General features: G+C 36.8%; 9 protein-coding genes across 9 annotated transcripts; 4 read left to right on the forward strand and 5 right to left on the reverse strand.

Annotated features, from left to right (window-relative positions):
- Positions 1-300: 300 nt before the first annotated feature.
- BEWA_005270 (hypothetical protein) lies at positions 301-1,992 on the reverse strand. Its single transcript, XM_004830728.1, has 6 exons — positions 1,610-1,992; positions 1,475-1,567; positions 1,341-1,435; positions 1,222-1,304; positions 563-1,183; positions 301-524 (listed from the first exon to the last, which is right to left on the reverse strand). The coding sequence occupies exons 1-5, from the start codon at positions 1,683-1,685 to the stop codon at positions 676-678; spliced, it is 855 nt and encodes a 284-aa protein (XP_004830785.1). The 5' UTR covers positions 1,686-1,992; the 3' UTR covers positions 301-524; positions 563-675.
- Positions 1,993-2,900: 908 nt separating this feature from the next.
- Positions 2,901-5,379, forward strand: BEWA_005280 (pumilio-family RNA binding repeat domain-containing protein; the record flags this gene model as incomplete). The annotated part of the gene is made up of 3 exons (XM_004830729.1): positions 2,901-2,955; positions 2,992-3,097; positions 3,134-5,379. The coding sequence occupies 3 exons, from the start codon at positions 2,901-2,903 to the stop codon at positions 5,367-5,369; spliced, it is 2,397 nt and encodes a 798-aa protein (XP_004830786.1). The 3' UTR covers positions 5,370-5,379.
- A 10-nt stretch (positions 5,380-5,389) lies between these two features.
- Positions 5,390-7,217, reverse strand: BEWA_005290 (WD-repeat domain-containing protein; the record flags this gene model as incomplete). The annotated part of the gene is made up of 5 exons (XM_004830730.1): positions 5,390-6,514; positions 6,550-6,627; positions 6,664-6,782; positions 6,817-7,049; positions 7,111-7,217. 5 exons carry the CDS (start codon positions 7,215-7,217, stop codon positions 5,390-5,392), a joined length of 1,662 nt encoding a protein of 553 aa, XP_004830787.1.
- Positions 7,218-7,679: 462 nt separating this feature from the next.
- BEWA_005300 (DEAD box ATP-dependent RNA helicase family member protein) lies at positions 7,680-9,987 on the forward strand (the record flags this gene model as incomplete). The annotated part of the gene is made up of 4 exons (XM_004830731.1): positions 7,680-7,826; positions 7,860-7,985; positions 8,025-9,756; positions 9,794-9,987. 4 exons carry the CDS (start codon positions 7,680-7,682, stop codon positions 9,985-9,987), a joined length of 2,199 nt encoding a protein of 732 aa, XP_004830788.1.
- Positions 9,988-10,379: 392 nt separating this feature from the next.
- BEWA_005310 (40S ribosomal protein S24, putative) lies at positions 10,380-11,166 on the forward strand. Its single transcript, XM_004830732.1, has 2 exons — positions 10,380-10,424; positions 10,641-11,166. The coding sequence occupies exon 2, from the start codon at positions 10,715-10,717 to the stop codon at positions 11,120-11,122; it is 408 nt and encodes a 135-aa protein (XP_004830789.1). The 5' UTR covers positions 10,380-10,424; positions 10,641-10,714; the 3' UTR covers positions 11,123-11,166.
- Positions 11,156-12,302, reverse strand: BEWA_005320 (prenyltransferase, putative; the record flags this gene model as incomplete). The annotated part of the gene is made up of 7 exons (XM_004830733.1): positions 11,156-11,258; positions 11,293-11,435; positions 11,469-11,672; positions 11,705-11,781; positions 11,817-11,980; positions 12,014-12,207; positions 12,243-12,302. 7 exons carry the CDS (start codon positions 12,300-12,302, stop codon positions 11,156-11,158), a joined length of 945 nt encoding a protein of 314 aa, XP_004830790.1.
- A 1,022-nt stretch (positions 12,303-13,324) lies between these two features.
- On the forward strand, positions 13,325-15,870 carry BEWA_005330 (eukaryotic translation initiation factor, putative; the record flags this gene model as incomplete). The annotated part of the gene is made up of 7 exons (XM_004830734.1): positions 13,325-13,358; positions 13,398-13,529; positions 13,565-13,654; positions 13,693-14,598; positions 14,765-14,880; positions 14,915-15,062; positions 15,098-15,870. 7 exons carry the CDS (start codon positions 13,325-13,327, stop codon positions 15,868-15,870), a joined length of 2,199 nt encoding a protein of 732 aa, XP_004830791.1.
- A 5-nt stretch (positions 15,871-15,875) lies between these two features.
- On the reverse strand, positions 15,876-16,770 carry BEWA_005340 (hypothetical protein; the record flags this gene model as incomplete). The annotated part of the gene is made up of 4 exons (XM_004830735.1): positions 15,876-15,949; positions 15,983-16,091; positions 16,124-16,669; positions 16,705-16,770. 4 exons carry the CDS (start codon positions 16,768-16,770, stop codon positions 15,876-15,878), a joined length of 795 nt encoding a protein of 264 aa, XP_004830792.1.
- Positions 16,771-16,962: 192 nt separating this feature from the next.
- BEWA_005350 (hypothetical protein) lies at positions 16,963-18,435 on the reverse strand (the record flags this gene model as incomplete). The annotated part of the gene is made up of 1 exon (XM_004830736.1): positions 16,963-18,435. The coding sequence occupies one exon, from the start codon at positions 18,433-18,435 to the stop codon at positions 16,963-16,965; it is 1,473 nt and encodes a 490-aa protein (XP_004830793.1).
- Positions 18,436-18,829: the final 394 nt, after the last annotated feature.

An 18,829-nucleotide genomic window follows, 5' to 3' on the forward strand; every position in this document is an offset into this window, starting at 1 on the left:
CTATGAATGTACTGCTCCATTAATTAGATCTAAAATGTTTAAATAATACTACTACACCAAAAAACCATACTAAAAATTTAAAAAGTTCCACAACTACATGTCGAAATTAAAATAATGAACAATAGACTTTAGCAGAGTTTAAACGACTTAGAAATTAGACGAAAGTCATCGTACACATTTCATGTGGTGAAGACGCAGAAGCCACAAAGCATATTATCTAATCATCACGATGCATAAATACATTCACATATAACCATTCACAAGATTATTAAGTTAATATACATATATTTGGTCACACTCTTTCGTACGTCAATTGCACGCAGAGCATACTTATCCTTTGGATGGTATCATGTCCAAAAATTTCGGACTATTTTCGTATTTGAAGAACGGACCAGATTTATACACGCTCATGTATTTATTTTTCACCTTGTGCGTGTTCCTTAAAATTATAAAAAGAACGATCAATCGGATCATGAACATTATAGCAGTTTATAACGTTCCCTAGGTGTTTCCCGTGAGGTATACTACGTGATTTGTCTGTACTGAACATTGATGAACAAACCTTTTATTGATGTGGGCACTTAGCAATGATAATACGTCTACTTCATCATGTTTCGCCAATATTTGTATTTCGGCGCAAAATACCTGTAGGAAAATATCCATAGACGATAGCAATCAAACCATAGCAGCGATAGTCGCATCAAAACCAGCTTCATGAAAAAATTTTTCATTGATATTACCTGTTTCTTTGTCAATGTAGTTAAAATGTGCTCTTTCTTCAGGAATATCCGTCAGTTCCTTCATGTTATGAAATCCATTAAGAGCGCTGTGTAATGTTGGTAACGTAGTATTGCGTAATTTGTTGTAACCAAAGTTCTCGTGAAGATACCGTGCGAAAAATTTTGTATCAAAAATCCCTCCTCGGAACAGCCTCACCAATTCTTTGGATATTTCAACGGAGCTTTCTGGTAATTTTCCGATAAACTTATCATAAATATGCAAGATATCCAACATTCCATTATGGAATACTAGGGGCTTCTTCTGTTCGATTAGCTCCTCTATTATATGATGTATACCATTTTTCCTTTGAAATTTTCCATGCCCCTTTATTGGTCTAGAAGCTTTAGAAGGATGTTCGCAGGGATCCTCGTATCTGACATCTGCCAGCCTTCGGAAATCAATACTGTATGCAGTTTGTTTTGGATACAAATAGAGATTTACCCTTCATCAATCCAACGATCAAAGCTGAACCCATTTGATCTCAGCCATTTTATAGTATCATTCATCAAAAGACTGTCCAATATCTAAAATCGGGTATAACTAATGAAGATAGTCGTTACCTCGGATGAAAAGGTATAAAAGTTATATGGATACAAGAGCCATTTGTTGCCCTGAGGGGCTTGTGAATATACACCGAGGCAAAAACCGATTTGTACTGAATAATATTATTCGCTGTAGAACAATAAAAACCAACATATTGCAAAATCTTCAACATCAGCCTTTAGAGCTAATAAATAGTCATCGATTGTTCTAATACTTTTAGATTTCTGGCTAATGCCACTAAATTCTACAATATATGATAGTCATGTACTAAAACAGAAAGACATACCACAATCGATTACAACAAAACTAGCATCTGGAATGCGGCGTATAATGTCCTCAATTTCAAAATGCTGATGTTCCATGACAATCTCTATAGCTTTAATTACTATTTAGGGTGTAATAAATAATTCCCCGGTACTGGGAAAGACAAAAATTGCAAATAGTCACTATGGAACAGGTTGTCAAGAAAAGCTCATACTGAGCCACGACCTAAGTCTTAGATCTATTGAATTTTTTAGTAAAATGAAAATACGGTGCAAGCAAAAGAAAAATAAATCACATTATGAATAAAAAATAGATACGTAAACAAAATGCTTTAGACAGACCAATATCCCCTCTTCAGATACATATTCAGGGTAATCCACATAAGAAATTAGTCAAACAGAATATAAATTTAGGTTCAGTTCCTACAGACCTATCCCTACAACTCATAGCACTGAGTCACTCCTAATCCAGTGGTTAGAGTTCACGGTTAGTATAATCCAGAGCCTCGTATGACTATAAAGTGACATGAACCTAACTCTTGAATATGGAAAGGATGTGTAGATATGTTTAAAGGCGAGGAAGACTAGTACCGGTGGGGAAGTATTCTTATAGATATGCTCGGTTATCTCATAAGCCTACGGAATGGGTTAACATACGGAGAAAGTTATGTATCTAATATAATTAAGCGATAAGAAGCCCATTTAGTTGTAAACATTGTTATAGACATACAAATTATCATCGGCTCGCTTACGTTGTAGGCAAGTAGGATGTAAAACGAAAATAAGTGGGACTAGAAAGTCTTAGATGGGTGGTGGATATGAGAACTATTAAGAATATCAATCACATAATCCTGAGAATAGATTCCGGGAACGTCTTCCCACAAAAGGGTGTAGAATGTAAACGGATATAATTAAACCCCATGATACCGGCACATTCATCTAAAATTACCTAGGGCTCGACTGATTGTTCGTTCCTTCCACCAAAGTTTATATTCTGATGTGATAAACTTCGCATATTTAAATAAGCTTTGGTGTTGTTTTAAAATTTTCTGTATCATATGCACATGTTATGCGTTACATTCAATGGAATGAATGATTTAATACGATCATTTCTAAGTGATGCCGCTATTTAAAATAATTTAGTTTCTAAGATGTGGTTACCCAAGTAAATTTGTAATTTAATATCCTGTATTGTATCTGACAGCCTTCCATTACATACGTCTACTGTAATTTAGAAGTTTGTATCATATTTAAAATTTTTGTTTTAAACTGTTTACCACTGTGTTTCATGTATAATATTGGTATTATACGAAAATGTCCAGTGACAACCCTTACAACGTTGATCGGCATGGCGTATTCGATGGAAATGGTAAGTCCACTCTATTTACAATATACCCATCCTCAGGATACAAATATGACCAATTAAGCTTCAATTCATTTGACCGGATTGATTTTATGAATTATTCATCCTACTATGGCACAGAGAAAAGTGCTGTAATTGACCCTATACTGTAAGTTATCTCCTGCTTTGTCATTATTTTTTTTAGCGGAAGCCCTAATTTTGGTTCATTGTTGTATGGAAACACCATTGATTATGTTAATTCTGAATTAGTCGATACGGATTCTCATGTTCTGGCGGATAACACGGATATGATATGTAACAATGTTATTATGGTTGATTCCGGTAAAGAATATACCCATAATGTAGATGTGAATACATCAGAATCATTTTCAACCCGTTATTCTGAATCGACTTATGATGTCTCACAATCGTACAACAATATATCACTTAGTTACAACATGGATTCTCTAACTGAATCTATGCTCAAGCAAATTGAGACTCCGCGGCTATGCCCAAACTTTGATGTGGATAGTGTTCCTGATTTGACTCAATTAAACCATTTAGACCAGCAGATGATTCAGAGATTCTACGATGTTGGTGTAGCTATCAGTCCTACATTACAAAACACCGCAGTAAGCAATGTTTCAGCTGATGGATATTATAATTTGGAAGAAAATGTCTTGGTAGATGCAATGACAGATGGATATATAATTGATTCTATACCTCCACTGAGCATACCTGGCTCTCCTTATGCGGCTGCCTTCTATGGAAATCTTAAGAAGAAACATGAACTACGCTTCAAAGTGCCAGCAATTAGGCGTAGAGGCAAAAGATCCGAGGTTGATGATTCTAGGGGTTCCCTGAATTCCAAGGGTCCCCCAGTAAGCCAACATGGTAAGAATCCACAGCAATATCCGACCAAGGCCAACAATGGCAAAACAAAAAATAATCAAAAAGGTGGTTTAGGAGGCATTCCAGGATATAATTGGATTAAGGATTCATTCTTTAACTATCAAGTTCTTGGAAATGTTTTAACCATTGCCCAAGATCAAACGGGATGTAGAATGTTGCAAAGACAATTGGAATACAATGATGAAAATTTTATAGCTTCCATACTAGACGAGGTCATTGATCATTTGGTAGTTCTAATGACAGATCCATTTGGAAATTATTTATGCCAGAAACTCATGACAGTTTGTAGTTCTGAACAATTAGGCAGGATAATAAAGGGGGTAGAGAAGGATTTCCTTTCAATTTGTTTGAATATGCATGGTACTAGAGCCATACAAAAACTTATCGAGGTCGTAACTGAGCCTGAACATATATCATTTGTGACAAGCGTATTGAGTACTGCTGTTGTTGATCTTGTCAACGATTTAAACGGTAACCATGTCATTCAAAAGTGTTTGATATCTTTGAAAAGTGAGGACTGTGAGTTCATTTACAAGGCTATGAATGATAATTGTGTATACCTAGCAACACATAGACATGGGTGCTGTGTGATGCAGCGCTGTATTGATGCAGCTAATCCCCAGCAGAGAAATATGTTGATTGATACCATATCCTCAAAGACATTGGACTTGGTAGAAGATGCATTCGGTAATTATGTTATCCAGTACGTGTTGCGATTGAAAGATGATGAAATTAATCGCCGTATAGTGGTAGCTCTGGCAGATAATGTCACAGAATTTGCTAAACAAAAATTTAGTTCTAATGTAGTTGAGCGTTGCTTAATATTTTGTCCTCTTGAAGTTAGGAGTATTTTGATTTCTAAGTTTCTAAATGTACCATTTGATGTGCTCAAAGAATTGATTTTGGATCCCTTCGGTAACTACGTTATCCAAAGAGTGTTGAACGTTGCTCAATCTGATGAACTTTCAGCTTTATTAGATAGAATACAACCACACTTGGAAGAACTTAAGGTGGCATCTTCTGGAAAACGTATCGCTGCCAAAATAACTAAAAGACAATATACATGTTCTGACAATTCTAACAAAAATGTAGACTATAATCAAGGATCTCATGCTACTGCTCGCAATACAGATTCTAAAGACAGGAATATTGCCAATTCCGCAAATAGCAGGAATATACCTTCTGACAACAGAAATGCTTATGCAGTGAATAACCCAAACATGTACACTATTGATGACCAGAACTTATACCCTGTGGGGAATGCCAACGTATATTCGGTCAACAGTCCGAATTTATATACAATAGTAGGGAGTCACACCCAATCGCCAATGATCGTGCCTCAATATTATCAATCCGATGTGAACGTAGTATATGACAATGCGCTCTTAGGCACTGATCAGTTATTTCCGAAATATTTAGCGAATGAAGATCGGTTGGAGCCTGTGTATGCAGAATGTTCTATCTCTTCTCCATTATTTGGAGCTAGTCACTACAACTCTATGATCAATCACAACTTGTGGATGAGTTAATTGTAATAAACATATAGATGTTAGGTATTTTTGTACGTCGGTACCCATACTGCTATAGTTTTGTCATCCGATACGCTAAAGAGGTACTCAGGAGACCAGGCGACCGCATTGACTGTAGATGAGTGTGCTGCGATAACCGATAGGAGTGTACCAAAGATTTTATTCCAGATATAAATTTGGGCGTCCTCACTTCCACTCACGATGAATGATTCCGAAGGACCACCAAATGCAGATCTAAGTACATATCTATCCTCTCTATGACCCCGATACGTTTGAACTATTCTCTTCTCATCTATGTCCCAAAGTCTCATAACTGGGCTGTTTCCTGCTACGCTGACCAATACCTGATTAAACAACTTACTGCATGTTAGGGTTGTTATAGCTGCACTTTCAGGTATAGATGTTGTTTCTTTCATCTCTATAAGGTTCCACACCCTCAGAACTCTATCGATTGTAGCGAAAATAGCCAAGGTCCCATCCTTATTTATGGTCAAGGCTCTTATCCTACTCTCAAATGACCACTTATGAAGAGTTTTCCCCTTGTATGTACATTTTCCTTCCGAGATACCTTTATCTTTGTGTAGACCAAAATTCATACAATCGGTTATTTCCGAGTCCTTTAAATCTTCTCGTGTAATTTGCTCAATCTCATGTAGCATTAAATATTTATCCATCCCAGAGCTCAAAAACTTCCAAGTATTTGGAACCCATGCCACAGATGTTGCAACTGCAGAATGTGGCTCAAATTTTAGTACCGATTCATCTGAGCCTGGGGACCAAAGAATAATTAGGCCATCATTTCCACAAGATACTAGAAATTTACCATCGCTACTCCAAGCCAAACAACTCACTATACTTTGATGAGCTTTCCAATGGTGAATGAGGTTGAAAGGGGATTTTGCAGACCACAATATTACGCTTTCATCTTTACTTGCTGTAGCGAAATAAAGACCATTTGGTGAAATAGATATATCCCAAATTTCATCAGTATGCTTCTCCAAACGAGATATACACTCTGATGGTAAATTCCATGCCTTACATCTATGATCTACCAACAAGGAAGGTACGGTTTGCTCTCCAGAAATTGTTTCAAGGTGACTCTTACAGTGAAGTTCTTGGAGTTCACATGCTTGTCTTATCAAAGTCTATACAATTACAAATTAATACGGAATAAACATACCAAAAGGCGGTTTGGTGGAATTGTAAGTTCTGGTGAAATAAGAAATTGAATGTGATTCCAAAGTGCTTCCCTAGAACTCTGAAAGATGTACAATGACATTTATACTATTAATACCTCAAACTTTAAGTCCAATCCTTCGCTTACTATATAGCTTGAAGGTAGAACCAACAAAGTTGAGCATTGATGAACTCTTTCAATGGAATCAGAATCGAAGGCCTCCGGGGCAAGGTGATCTATAAAAGTATAAAACATTCAAATTTTCCGTACCTCTTAATATTTTAAGGGCATTTTCTGCATCACCATTATATAAAAATTCAAGAAATAGCTGCTGCGAGGACAAAAATTTGCATGCCTCTAGTATGTTGCCTTGTAAATTGAGCTTCTTTAATAGTAATTTTGCTTCAAATATGTCACCAAATAGTATTTGTTTCTCGAGTTGTTGCACTTCTGGAATATGATACAAACATAAAGATTCTTCTTGTAATATTTCCAACGTTTTTCTACATATAAAATATTTTTGGGGACATGTGGAAATACAATAATCTGATAAAACAAGAATACCTGTAGCCTAGATCATATAACAATTGCATGACAATTCGTAATAACTGAGATTTAGAAAACCCATTCCAAACTTCTACACATTCTTCAGTTATAGTATCAATGCCCATGATGTGTATACCGAATGTTAATCCTTAAGAACAACCTTATATTATCGGAATTTATCAAAACAGTTATATACCAATTGCAAACATTGAGAATCAGTCCTGGAATGATGGAAGTCTAACACTTGAAATGACGACCACGTATACACCCAGGATAGCAATTAGTCATGTACAATCACAGATTAGCAACAAATCGGTCTATAAACTAAGAATAATACAAATTTATTGAATAGATCCTTTTATTGTATTTAAAGCCTATTTACCTGATATGAATCCTCTGATTAGAAAACTATTCTAAGGAAACCCATATCATACCCACATATATCAAGTATTCACTTTGTCTTCTTTAAAACACAATGTTTACCCATTTTCTAAGGCTTTAGCTCCTTTGATGCAATATGTGCCAAAATTTTCTTAGTTAGTGATTCTATTTTGTTGAATTTACACTTATTTCTCAACAAAATAAAAATGTCTAAGCTCAGCAATACAAATTATGAACATTCATTGCAAGACATTCCAAATAAAGGTGGAATAAGTCTAAGTGAAAGAAAGCAAAGGATAATATCTGTCGAAGATTTACTTCCAAAGAATAGCAGCTCGTCTGGACCTGCCAAGGTATGTTATTTGGATCATTCAAGCAATTTTTAGGCTGTATATATATCAAGGGCTCAAAGACAAAAAAACCTGGAGGAGGCTGCAAAACGGGAACAATTAGACAGTGTCCGTACAGAAGAAAGATTGAAGCGAAGGAAACGAGAATTCATACAACAATCGGTTTGATCATAATTTAATATCCAACTCAATTATTTACAGGGAAGAAATAGGGAGCATAAAAAACATGAACGCAGAACCGAAGAGGAAATTGAGCAGAGTTCAAGTGAAAATTATCATAAATCTAGGGAAAATAGAACAAATGAAAGCTCAAACAATGACTTAAATGTCTCGAATAGTGATTTAGCCTTCTTAAACATGCTTAAATTGCCTGAGAAAGATGCCAGAGCAAAGCTAGTGGAGAAAGAATTAGAACAGATTAGAGAATATTATTTAGGGCTAAAAAGGGAGAAAAAAAAGGTTCAAAAACCCTCAGAAAAATTTAAAACGATATTCAATTTTGAATGGGATGAATCTGAAGATACTACCAGATTTGACAATAATCCAATTTATCAAAATCGTCCTGAGCCACAATTGTTATTTGGAAGAGGGTTTAGAGCAGGAATAGATGTAAGAGAACAAAGAAAAAGAAATAGTTTCTATGATGAATTACTTAAAAGAAGATCTTCACACCCTGAGTGGGCTGAAACTATCTCAAAAATACAATATTCAACAAAAAAATCTAGCGAGCTAGATACTAATATCGCAAATACACATTGGACTCAAAAGAAACGGGAAGATATGACTGATCGTGATTGGAGAATTTTCAGGGAAGATTTTGATATTTATATAAGAGGTGGAAGAGTTCCGCCGCCAATTCGTACTTGGGCTGAATCACCATTACCGTGGGAATTATTGGAAGCCATAAAGAAGGCAGGATACAGTAAACCGACGCCTATTCAAATGCAAGCAATTCCTATAGCTCTAGAAATGAGAGATTTAATCGGTATTGCAGTAACCGGATCCGGAAAGACTGCAGCATTCGTTCTACCCATGCTGACTTATGTAAAATCACTTCCACCCCTAAATGATGAAACTGGTCAAGATGGACCATATTCTCTTATTCTTGCGCCATCCAGAGAACTTGCTTTACAAATATTTGATGAAACAAATAAATTTGCCGCATTTTGTAAATGCAAAACGGTGGCAGTAGTCGGAGGAAGAAGTGCAGAAGTTCAAGCATTTGAATTAAGAAGGGGCGCTGAAGTTGTTATTGGGACACCTGGACGTGTGAAAGATTGTTTAGACAGGGCTTATACAGTCCTTTCACAGTGTAATTACGTTATATTAGATGAGGCCGACCGTATGATAGATATGGGTTTTGAAGAAGTTGTGAATGATATACTAGACTGCATACCAACAACTAATTTGAAAGATGATAATGAGTATACTGCTATTGAACAAGAGTTAAGTATGAAAGCTGGACACAGACGCTACAGAATTACCCATATGTTCTCTGCCACTATGCCACCAGCAGTTGAAAAACTCACAAGAAAGTATTTGAGAGCACCAGCGTTTATATCGATTGGTGATGTTGGAGGTGGTAAGCGTTCTATTACACAACGTCTAGAATTTGTCTCTGAAACGAAAAAGAAGAAGGCTCTTCAAGACATATTAGAAACCCTAGAACCACCAATTATCATATTTGTAAACTTAAAAAAAGTAACAGATGTTATTGCGAAACAGTTGAACAAGATGAACTATCGTGCTGTATCATTACATGGAGGGAAACATCAGGATAGCAGAGAAGATGCACTTGAAGGTTTTAAGGCCGGAGACTACGACATCCTTGTGGCAACTGATGTGGCAGGTCGTGGATTGGATGTTGAAGGCGTTAAGGCAGTTATAAACTACGATATGCCGAAGGATATACAATCATATACACATCGAATAGGTAAATATCATATCCGTGCTGAATATTCTATATACAGGACGTACTGGGCGTGCGGGACTAAAAGGCTTAGCAATATCACTAGTTACAGAAGATGATTCCGGAATTTTTTATGACCTCAAGCAACTACTCATCTCAACAGATAATGTGGTACCGCAAGAATTAAGTCAGCATCCAGCGTCAAAGATAAAGCCGGCCGCTTCTCAACCAGGTCCAAACAAAACTGGAACGTAGGATAAGCAACCGCAGAATCATGTGTTACATTAATTGTACTATAATGATATATACGTAGTTAGTCTGGAAATGATAGTTTGCGAGACATTGTGATATCATATGTTTCATGTTATAAAGCTAACGTTACTTGATAGTACAAGTTAGTCTTTGATCATAACGACCAGACGGGTCTAATACTCAGAATCATTGGACGCTAGACTGAACAAAACCGAAACCCCAGATAAACATTTGATCACAATAATATAAAATGTCACTAGGAATGACAAAAGGAAATGTGTGTATTATCAGCCTTGACCATTTCTTCCTATCAGCACTGCTCGTTGCTTACACCCCATTTTGGAATCGTTGTTCCAATCCATCCGGTAGCGGTCACTTTACTCGTTTTACTTTTTAATATAATAATACCACCTTTGCTTAATTTTAAAAACTATATTAAGGTTAGTTGCCTGTCTTATTTGGTCTCAGTGTTCTACTCCGTGTTCGCATTGTCCGTGTCTTTGGTATAACCGAAGTTTTTAAGTATCCTGGCTATTGTATGATTTATTTATCTTGTTTTAATGGTTAATTATCGTATGTTTTGTCTTGGTCTTGGTTATCTCTGGTATTAATCGATGTATTTTGTTCATACATAGTAAATAGCCAATTACTTGTAGGTCGGGGATTTTGTCACTGCCATCTTTGTCATATTGATGCAACAGAGTATTTGACATACATATATTGCGTAAGGATGTCTTCAAACGATCAGTTTACTGTTCGAGTAAAGAAATTTATATCGAATCCTCTCTTGAGTAGAAAACAATTCTGCATTGAGATATTGCATCCAGGTCGTAGCAATGTTTCTAAGACAGAACTTAAAGAAAGAATTGCTAAGCAATTCAAGATAAAAGACTCAAAGACAGTCGTTCTATTTGGCCTCAAGACACTCTTTGGTGGCGGAATTAGCACTGGATTTGGGTTGATATATGATAACATGTCCTCTCTCAAGAGATATGAGCGTCACTATCGTCTTGTAAGATTGGGTCTGGAACAAGTCGAAACTAAGATGGGACGTCGTGCCAAGAAGGAACTTAAGAACAGAAGAAAGAAGGTTCGTGGTAAGGACAAGGCCAAGTGCTCCGCCGGAAAGAAGAAGTAAACATGCAACAGTAATTTTAGAAACTGGTACAAATTATTGTATTGTCTCTTCAGTCTTCTTATTCGAAATACGCTCGTATCTATCCGTGTTTTCGTATGAAAAATATGACGTAAGGGTCATCAAAACCAATATGTGCCTATAGAGTAAGTATTTAGAGTACTTTAACTTACCATAGAGAGTGTATGTATAAATTTTTGGCTGTTTCATGGGAAGGGTTCTTGTACAATTTTAAAGCCTTTTGTGTTATTACTAAGTTGGGGATTGAGGACAAAATCAAAAGTTCAGGGGACGCAAATCCGGCCAAATTATAAAGCTGAAAATATGTATAACAGTGATTAACACTTACCAGTGGGAGAGTTGACAGGAACATGATCCACTTTACGGAAGCTGATCCCATTCGTTTTCCAGAATCATCATCGATACCATACATTTTAAAATTAGCACTTTTATAGTCCTTGCGATACATCCATGCCAAAGAATAAAAATGTGGAATTTGCCATGCATACATTAGTCCGAACAACAACCATGGTCCAGGTGTTGACAAGTTACCCTGTAATTTGAATAAACCTATAAAACACTTACTCCTGCGGCCAAACAACCTATTAATGGAGGAATAGCTCCAACTATTGATCCCACGTGGGTGTTCCATTCGGTTTTTTCTATAATAGTGGATAAATTAATAGAGGAACCTAACTTTTCAAGGGTGTATAGGCAAGTGTGTATAATCCTATATTCGCCAAAGCTAATGCAGCAGCATTTGTTCCACCACCAATATAGAGGAGGGAGCCACCCAAAGTTGTGGATGATATTCCAATTAATCCGGCCTGGAGGGGTGTAAGCAACTTCGATGGCAAGGGTCTGTATTAACGTTAGGGAAGAAAACTAAAATACCTTGTGCGAGTACGCAACATTAACGCATCACTCTTTCGCTCTATAATTTGATTAAATGCATGTGCAGCGGCACTGCATAAGAATAATCCTCCACATGTGTTTACAAGATCCAAAGATACGACTGGTAGAATCATTAGATAACCACTAGCTCCTGTAGCTGTAACCCAAGCGGATAACTTATACTTTGATAGTTTCTAATTTATGTGATTTTTATAATGTGTGAGCTAACCTTAATATTAGGTAGCCACTGGCGTGACCCCGAATGCAAGAATTTAGAGTGAACTACCATATTACCCTTAATCCAATGTTATAAGCCTTCAATTTAGCATTATGATGTCTAACCGATGAATATAAGAATAAATGTTAACCTAAGATCTCCATAGACATGACTACAGCACTGTACGATGAACACGAAATTAAAATTCCATCAGAATAACATTATAAAATATACTATTGCGATAAAACAGAATAGACAACTGAATAATGTGAATATGTGTATGATATAAAAAACTAACACAGGGGACCAAACCTCCAACCATAAATTTGGTGACGACAAACAGACCCATAGATAATCTACAAGATACACCAAACAGAGTTTGTAACTACTTATGACTAATATAAAACACGTCTTGTAGATTACGTTGAAATGGAAGGTGAGGATTATAAAATAAGCTACATGGATGTATGTATACGCAGAGTGTGGTAAATATGAGAAGCATCATGATTACTATATATATATATAGATACTTTCATATAGCAAATAAGATGTCTATAGACAATAAAAGCAAAATGAACTCCCATGATTGTGAAATGAGATGTCCATCGGACACATTTGGTTTTCAACTCAAAGCTGAACTAAATTCATATTACAACCGATAAATATTCAGTAAATAGGAGAATATGTCCACAAAAGAGAGTGATTCCAGTCTATGGTTTGTGCGATATCGTCTAAGAACCATAGATATGGAATCATGGACAAAAGGATAGATACAGTACTAGAAACCCGTACATGCTCCATCTACACAACAGTATAACGGTGGATAGATAACATATGATAGTCCATTATCTTAGATTCCCCATTTGTACTTGAGGTTGGAGAGAACCAATTCCCCATGTTACAGAATCGACATCCAGAGATACCTTTCCAAACATTTTTCTATCGCTTCCACATACTTATATTATATGTATGTGGTGGAAATTTATCAATCACCTTCGTATAAACCTATTTATCGATTTGTACATGGCACGCTGTCCTAAATAGTCATCAATGTTCTAAAATTTTAAAGTACTGCACTGTTGGATCTGATCACGATGGTAAAGATTGAACCTTCCGATCTTAGCCAAGGTTTGTAGCTTGTTCGTGTAATATAACTCTAATATATAGATGACATTGAGATTGGATTGATGGACTGGATTTCTGATCACGATGACGAATTCGATGAATCAGAGACCAGACGTTATAGTGAAAATGAGGCTCCTATAACTATAGATACATCATTTCAAAGAACTCTAATAGGTTTGTAACGTCATTTCTTTAATCACACCTTATAGTTCTTGGAATCCCTCAAGTGGGCCCAGAGAAATATGATAGATTGGTGAAAATCGTTAAAAAAACTATAACCAAAGAATTTGAAAAAAGAGGTTTGTGTCTTCATGCTTACGTTACATTCTTGTCCTAGATTGCGACATTAATCCTGACTTCACTGTTGAGATTCCAAGGGATGATACTAATCATACCAGAGGTCTAGCTTTTTTTACATTTTCAACGCCATTTGAGGCTAATGCAGCTCTAAAATATGTAAACAATTTCAAATTGGATCCTATGCATACTTACAAAGCGGCTTTATTGGACAATTTCGACTATATTGTCAGTGATGAAAACAAATGTATACCTCCACTAAAGACATTTGGATTTACGAGGGATGGTGTCCGTGATTGGTGGTTGGATGGAGACAGAATGAAAGATCAATTCGTTATTAGATATGCAGATAAGACCGAAATCCACTGGTTTGATCAATTGGAAAGAGAACCTTCACTGTTATATGACGGTGCAAAGGAGAGAGCTGAGGGGAAAAGAATATGGACGGATCTAAGAGTAGAATGGAGTCCAAGCGGATCATACCTAGCTGTTTACAAGAGACCTGGTATAGCTTTATACGGAGGTAATAATTTCGAGTTAAAGATTCGTTATGAGCATAAAAATGTTTCTCACATACAATTTTCACCTGGTGAAGAATATTTACTTACTTGGGATGGTCTAAAGGCTGCAGATAAACATGAGAAATCAATTTGCGTTTGGAGAGTTATAACAGGAGATTTATTGCGCAGCTTCCCTACACCATTGATGTCTCCAAAGGGTGGTGACTTTCCACATCTCTTATGGAATCATGATGGAAAGTATATCGCAATGTTGAATCAGACTAGTGATGGTAGTGAAATTTTGGTGTATCAACTCCCTGATATGACCCTTATTGAGGGACCTAACGGAAAACCTGCTCCGTTGAAATATGCCGCAGAAAAATTTGATTGGTCACCTGCAGATGACATTTTATCTGTTGTTATACCAGGTTCATTGGATACACCAGGTATGTATTATATATGTGATCGGCAGGTTTTTGAGTGTGTACGAACACTTCGTATTACAATTCCATCTGCCATAACATACTCTGTAGTAATGTTGGCCATCCAAAAGGATGTGTCTATGATCCCTACAGGACATTTTTTACATACAACAATAAATTAAATATTTAGCGAGACTCGTTCTTTTGGAAATACCTTCTCGTCGTGAACTTAGCTCTAGGAATGTTTACAATGTTTGTGGTTCTGCTATGCACTGGCAAGCAAATGGTGACTGTCTCTGTCTTAGGGTTTGTCTTGTCATTAAACTTACAAATATTTTAGACAACTATTTCTAAAAAGACTGGTAAGAAGGGCAGAAAACAATTCAACCAACTTGAAATTTTCCGTCTAAGGGAGAGAAATATACCTGTTGACACTATACAGATTGAAGATGTAACTGTTAAGCAGCTTCATTGGGAAGAAGGAGGAAGTTTGTTTATTATTAAATGTTATAGGAATGTTCAGGCAAAAGGTTCGCTCTTATTGTAAAGGATGAGGAAACTCGCAGTCATTCTATTCGTTTCTACAAAGTTTCTGATGTTGGAGCCACTAGAGACACTGTATGGATTACAACATTCGACATAACGTCTCAACTAAATCATATGCAATGGTCCCCTGCCGGAAATTACTTTGTATTGGCTGGCTTTGGTGCTGAGGGTATGCTCTTTTTCTGCTCCCTAAATGATAACGATAAGGTTGAGCTCCTCTACAAGGATGAGCACTTTATGATGAACACAGTAAGATGGAGCAGTTGTGGAAGATACTTGGCAACATGTGCAAATGTGCCAATGCCACAACACGGTGGCGGATCAACATCGGACACATTCAGGTATATAGCTGAAGCAGGATATTGTCTCTGGACTTTCCAAGGAAAACTGCTCTACAAGATTAAGAAGGAAAACTTCTACTTGTTTGAATTTAGACCACATCCTCCTCCACTACTAAAACCTCAGGAAATCGATAAGATTAAAAAGAATTTGAGAGAATATACCAAGAAATACGATGCAATAGATGAGAAGGCTAGAAATGAGTACAGGGAAGCCTTTATGCAGAAACGTAAGCATAATCTAGACACATTCCGCTCCCAAATGAATACTGTATTCCAATGGTACATGGCACAAGAGCGCTATCAGGAATTTAAGACTGGTTGGGACAAATATTACAATCCAACAGACTGGGAATTTAGCGAGGAAGTTTACGAAGAGGTATTAAACGTTAAGGAGGAGGTTATAGAATGATAAAATTAGCTATAAATTCGTTGAATTACCCATTCACTCATGAATTTTTCCAGACGATCTTTGGAAGTTGGAGGTTCACCTATGTGAATATTATTGTATTGATATAAAATACCTGATGTACACAAGTATTTTGCTCCATCAATAATCTCGTTAATGTCACGAATACGCTTCAAATTTTGATCGTAAATTCTGCGAATAGGTCCTGCTATCAAAGTTAGTTCCTAAACAAGGGATTTGCTATAATTGTACTAACCTTTGAGATTTCATAGAAAAGCGTATCCATATTCTTGATAAATGGGCGAACATAAAAGGGGATTCCATTGTGAAATTTGTCCCCGTTGCGATATATCCACATAAGCTTTGGAGTAGCTATCTGAACTCCAAACTTTTGAGTACCCAGAATTCCGGGTGTTAGTGTGGTTTTAGGTTTTCGTAAAACTGAGGAATATACCTCGTGAACTCTGCTATATGATTCAGTATTCCCATCAAACAGGTATATATTTTCTCTCCCTGCCAAACCTCTGCCATTCCCATTTTCATCGAATCGTTGACGGTGTATTCCAGTGTAGTACTTTGGGTCTGTTAGTCTTTCAAAAACACTCCTTTCTCCCAAGTGGTATTTTTTATTTTGTACAAATATGGTATGTTGAGTGGGATTTTTAGCTTTAAACTCCCGTAACTCATTTGTTATATCTTCTTTATAATTGACACTTTTGTGTAATCGTCTGTCTGTTGCTTTTCTTCCAACGCTCTGAGGGTCATTCCGTTCAACTAGATCAACTTCTTCGGAATAAACCAGCTAAATATTGTTATTTGAACGTATAAATTACGTACGAATGGGTTTTGTACGAAATTACATTCCCTTTCCACATAGTCGACAAAATTCCTTGTTTGCGCCATCGGTCAGCCAATAGTGAGTTCAAGGATTAAACACGTGACAAGCATTAATATTTAAACGAGAATTCGCTACACTCAGATCTACTCACTGTTGAGTCCATGCCCAAAGGACAGACCTAAGTCACGAAGATTCATGGAATGCAAACAAGTGCAAGGTTGCTACATACCTAACCCATATAGATAAAAGATAAAATTTTAGTACGAAGTATCATAATAATCGCCATCCATGACACTGTTTACCACTTGTGAGAATCCTATAATCGAATCCGGCTTGTACTTGGTCTCACGGGACCTGAAGGAGTTTAGAATGTGATGAAAGTGAAGAGTAAGTGGGTCATTCATAAATTCTTGTGACGGGAAAATCTCTCCGTTCCAATTTGTAGGTTCTTCACCCTGCAATTGGTCCACTGTCTCCTTATATTGTACAGCAAGTTCCTTTGCAAGCTTGTACCCATATCTTGATATGTTGAAATACTTGTTCCTTTTTATTCCCTTTGACGGAACTAAATGGGCGACTCTCCAACAACACCTCGTTCTTTCATATGTAAGACCAGGATATCTGGACTCTCCGTATTCTTTAAGTAGATCCTGGTAGTAAGCATTCTTCTGTTTTATAGCTTCCGATCTCATTTCATTTTTATCCGCATCTTCCGTAGAAAGTCGTGCAACTTCTAACTCATTCGACTCCTTATTTATCTTCTCAAAACACCAACTCTGAGTTTCTTCTTCCCAAAAAACATCTGCATCATCATTGGCTACATTCGCCTTCTCTGTTGTATTTGCGATATCTACTGATGTTTGATATTTTAATTGAGGAGATAGTTGGATTCTCTTAACTTTGGTCCTACTGGATCGTTGTTCCGTCCTTCTTCTTGACGAATCGGGTAGTAATAATTTGTGTTGTTTGGTCCTGTTATATAGCTGGATTGCACGCATTTTGCTTATCCAAAACGACTCGGCAAGTTCTTTTGCACCCTCATAACCGTACAAGGCTACCGAAAATGCCTTCCTCCACAATCTACTTCGGTGTTGCCAAAACGTTAACCATCTCCCCCCTTGAGACAACGCACCGTTGTCGTAGACCACACCACCAGAATATTCTAAAAATGGTATTTCCGGTCCAGCCTCTTCTTTAACATCGACACTTGAATGAATAGATACTTGAGGCATAAATGTAGACAAATGAGGAATTGTATGATTGCTCAGCTGAGAAATTAAGGACTGTTGAGGAAAATGTTCGGGCTGCAACGGCACTTGCAAATCCTTTGACCCGTGGCCTACAGAGCGACTAAGCATACCAAAATCTGGCACTCCCTGCTGATACACTCCATATCCGGGCATGCCCATTGGGACATTTTGATTTTGATTAATCATATTCAAATGTTGATTTTGCTGATGCATTATCTGTTGCTGGGAGTGAATCAAAGACTGGGCTTGTATATTATGATCGAACTTTAAATTAGATGGAATAAAATTGTCCAATTTGTTCAAGTCTATAGACATGTCATTCATGCTCGAGTTGAAATGTTCACTTTTAACACGCTCATCATTGCGATTAACAGATTCTAAGGGTATTAATCCTGTTTGTTTCACAACTGGAGAGGGGACAGGTAACTGTACATCCCCTTCTACCATTTCTTGCTCTGATCCATTAGGCGCAGAAATCATTTTAACGCGCCCAATTTGTTCAATGATCTGTTGAGTCTCAATTATACATAGCCGATCTAGAAACGTTCAAAAAGTAAAAACCAAAACCTTCTACCTTGGGTATAACAGGAAATGACAATTCAAGGTCAAACACCGAGAAAAGTCAGTATACGCCCATTAACTCAAAAACACTGAATGTTGTTCAGCTCTGCTAACCGTTCCGAGATTTAAATATCAAATAGTCTAAAAACCTAATACTATAGTAAATATATCCTTTAGATGTGCGGTGAGCAAGCCTTAAAATAGTAGGAACAGACCCATTCAAGACAGTTATGGCAGAAATTTCTCAACAAGAATGAAACGAAATTTTTGATAGAGCTAGCTGGAATGTGGGTTAATAATAAATTCCTCGCAG

Source organism: Theileria equi, chromosome 3 (genome assembly GCF_000342415.1).
Source record: "Theileria equi strain WA chromosome 3, complete sequence".
Taxonomy (NCBI): domain Eukaryota; phylum Apicomplexa; class Aconoidasida; order Piroplasmida; family Theileriidae; genus Theileria; species Theileria equi.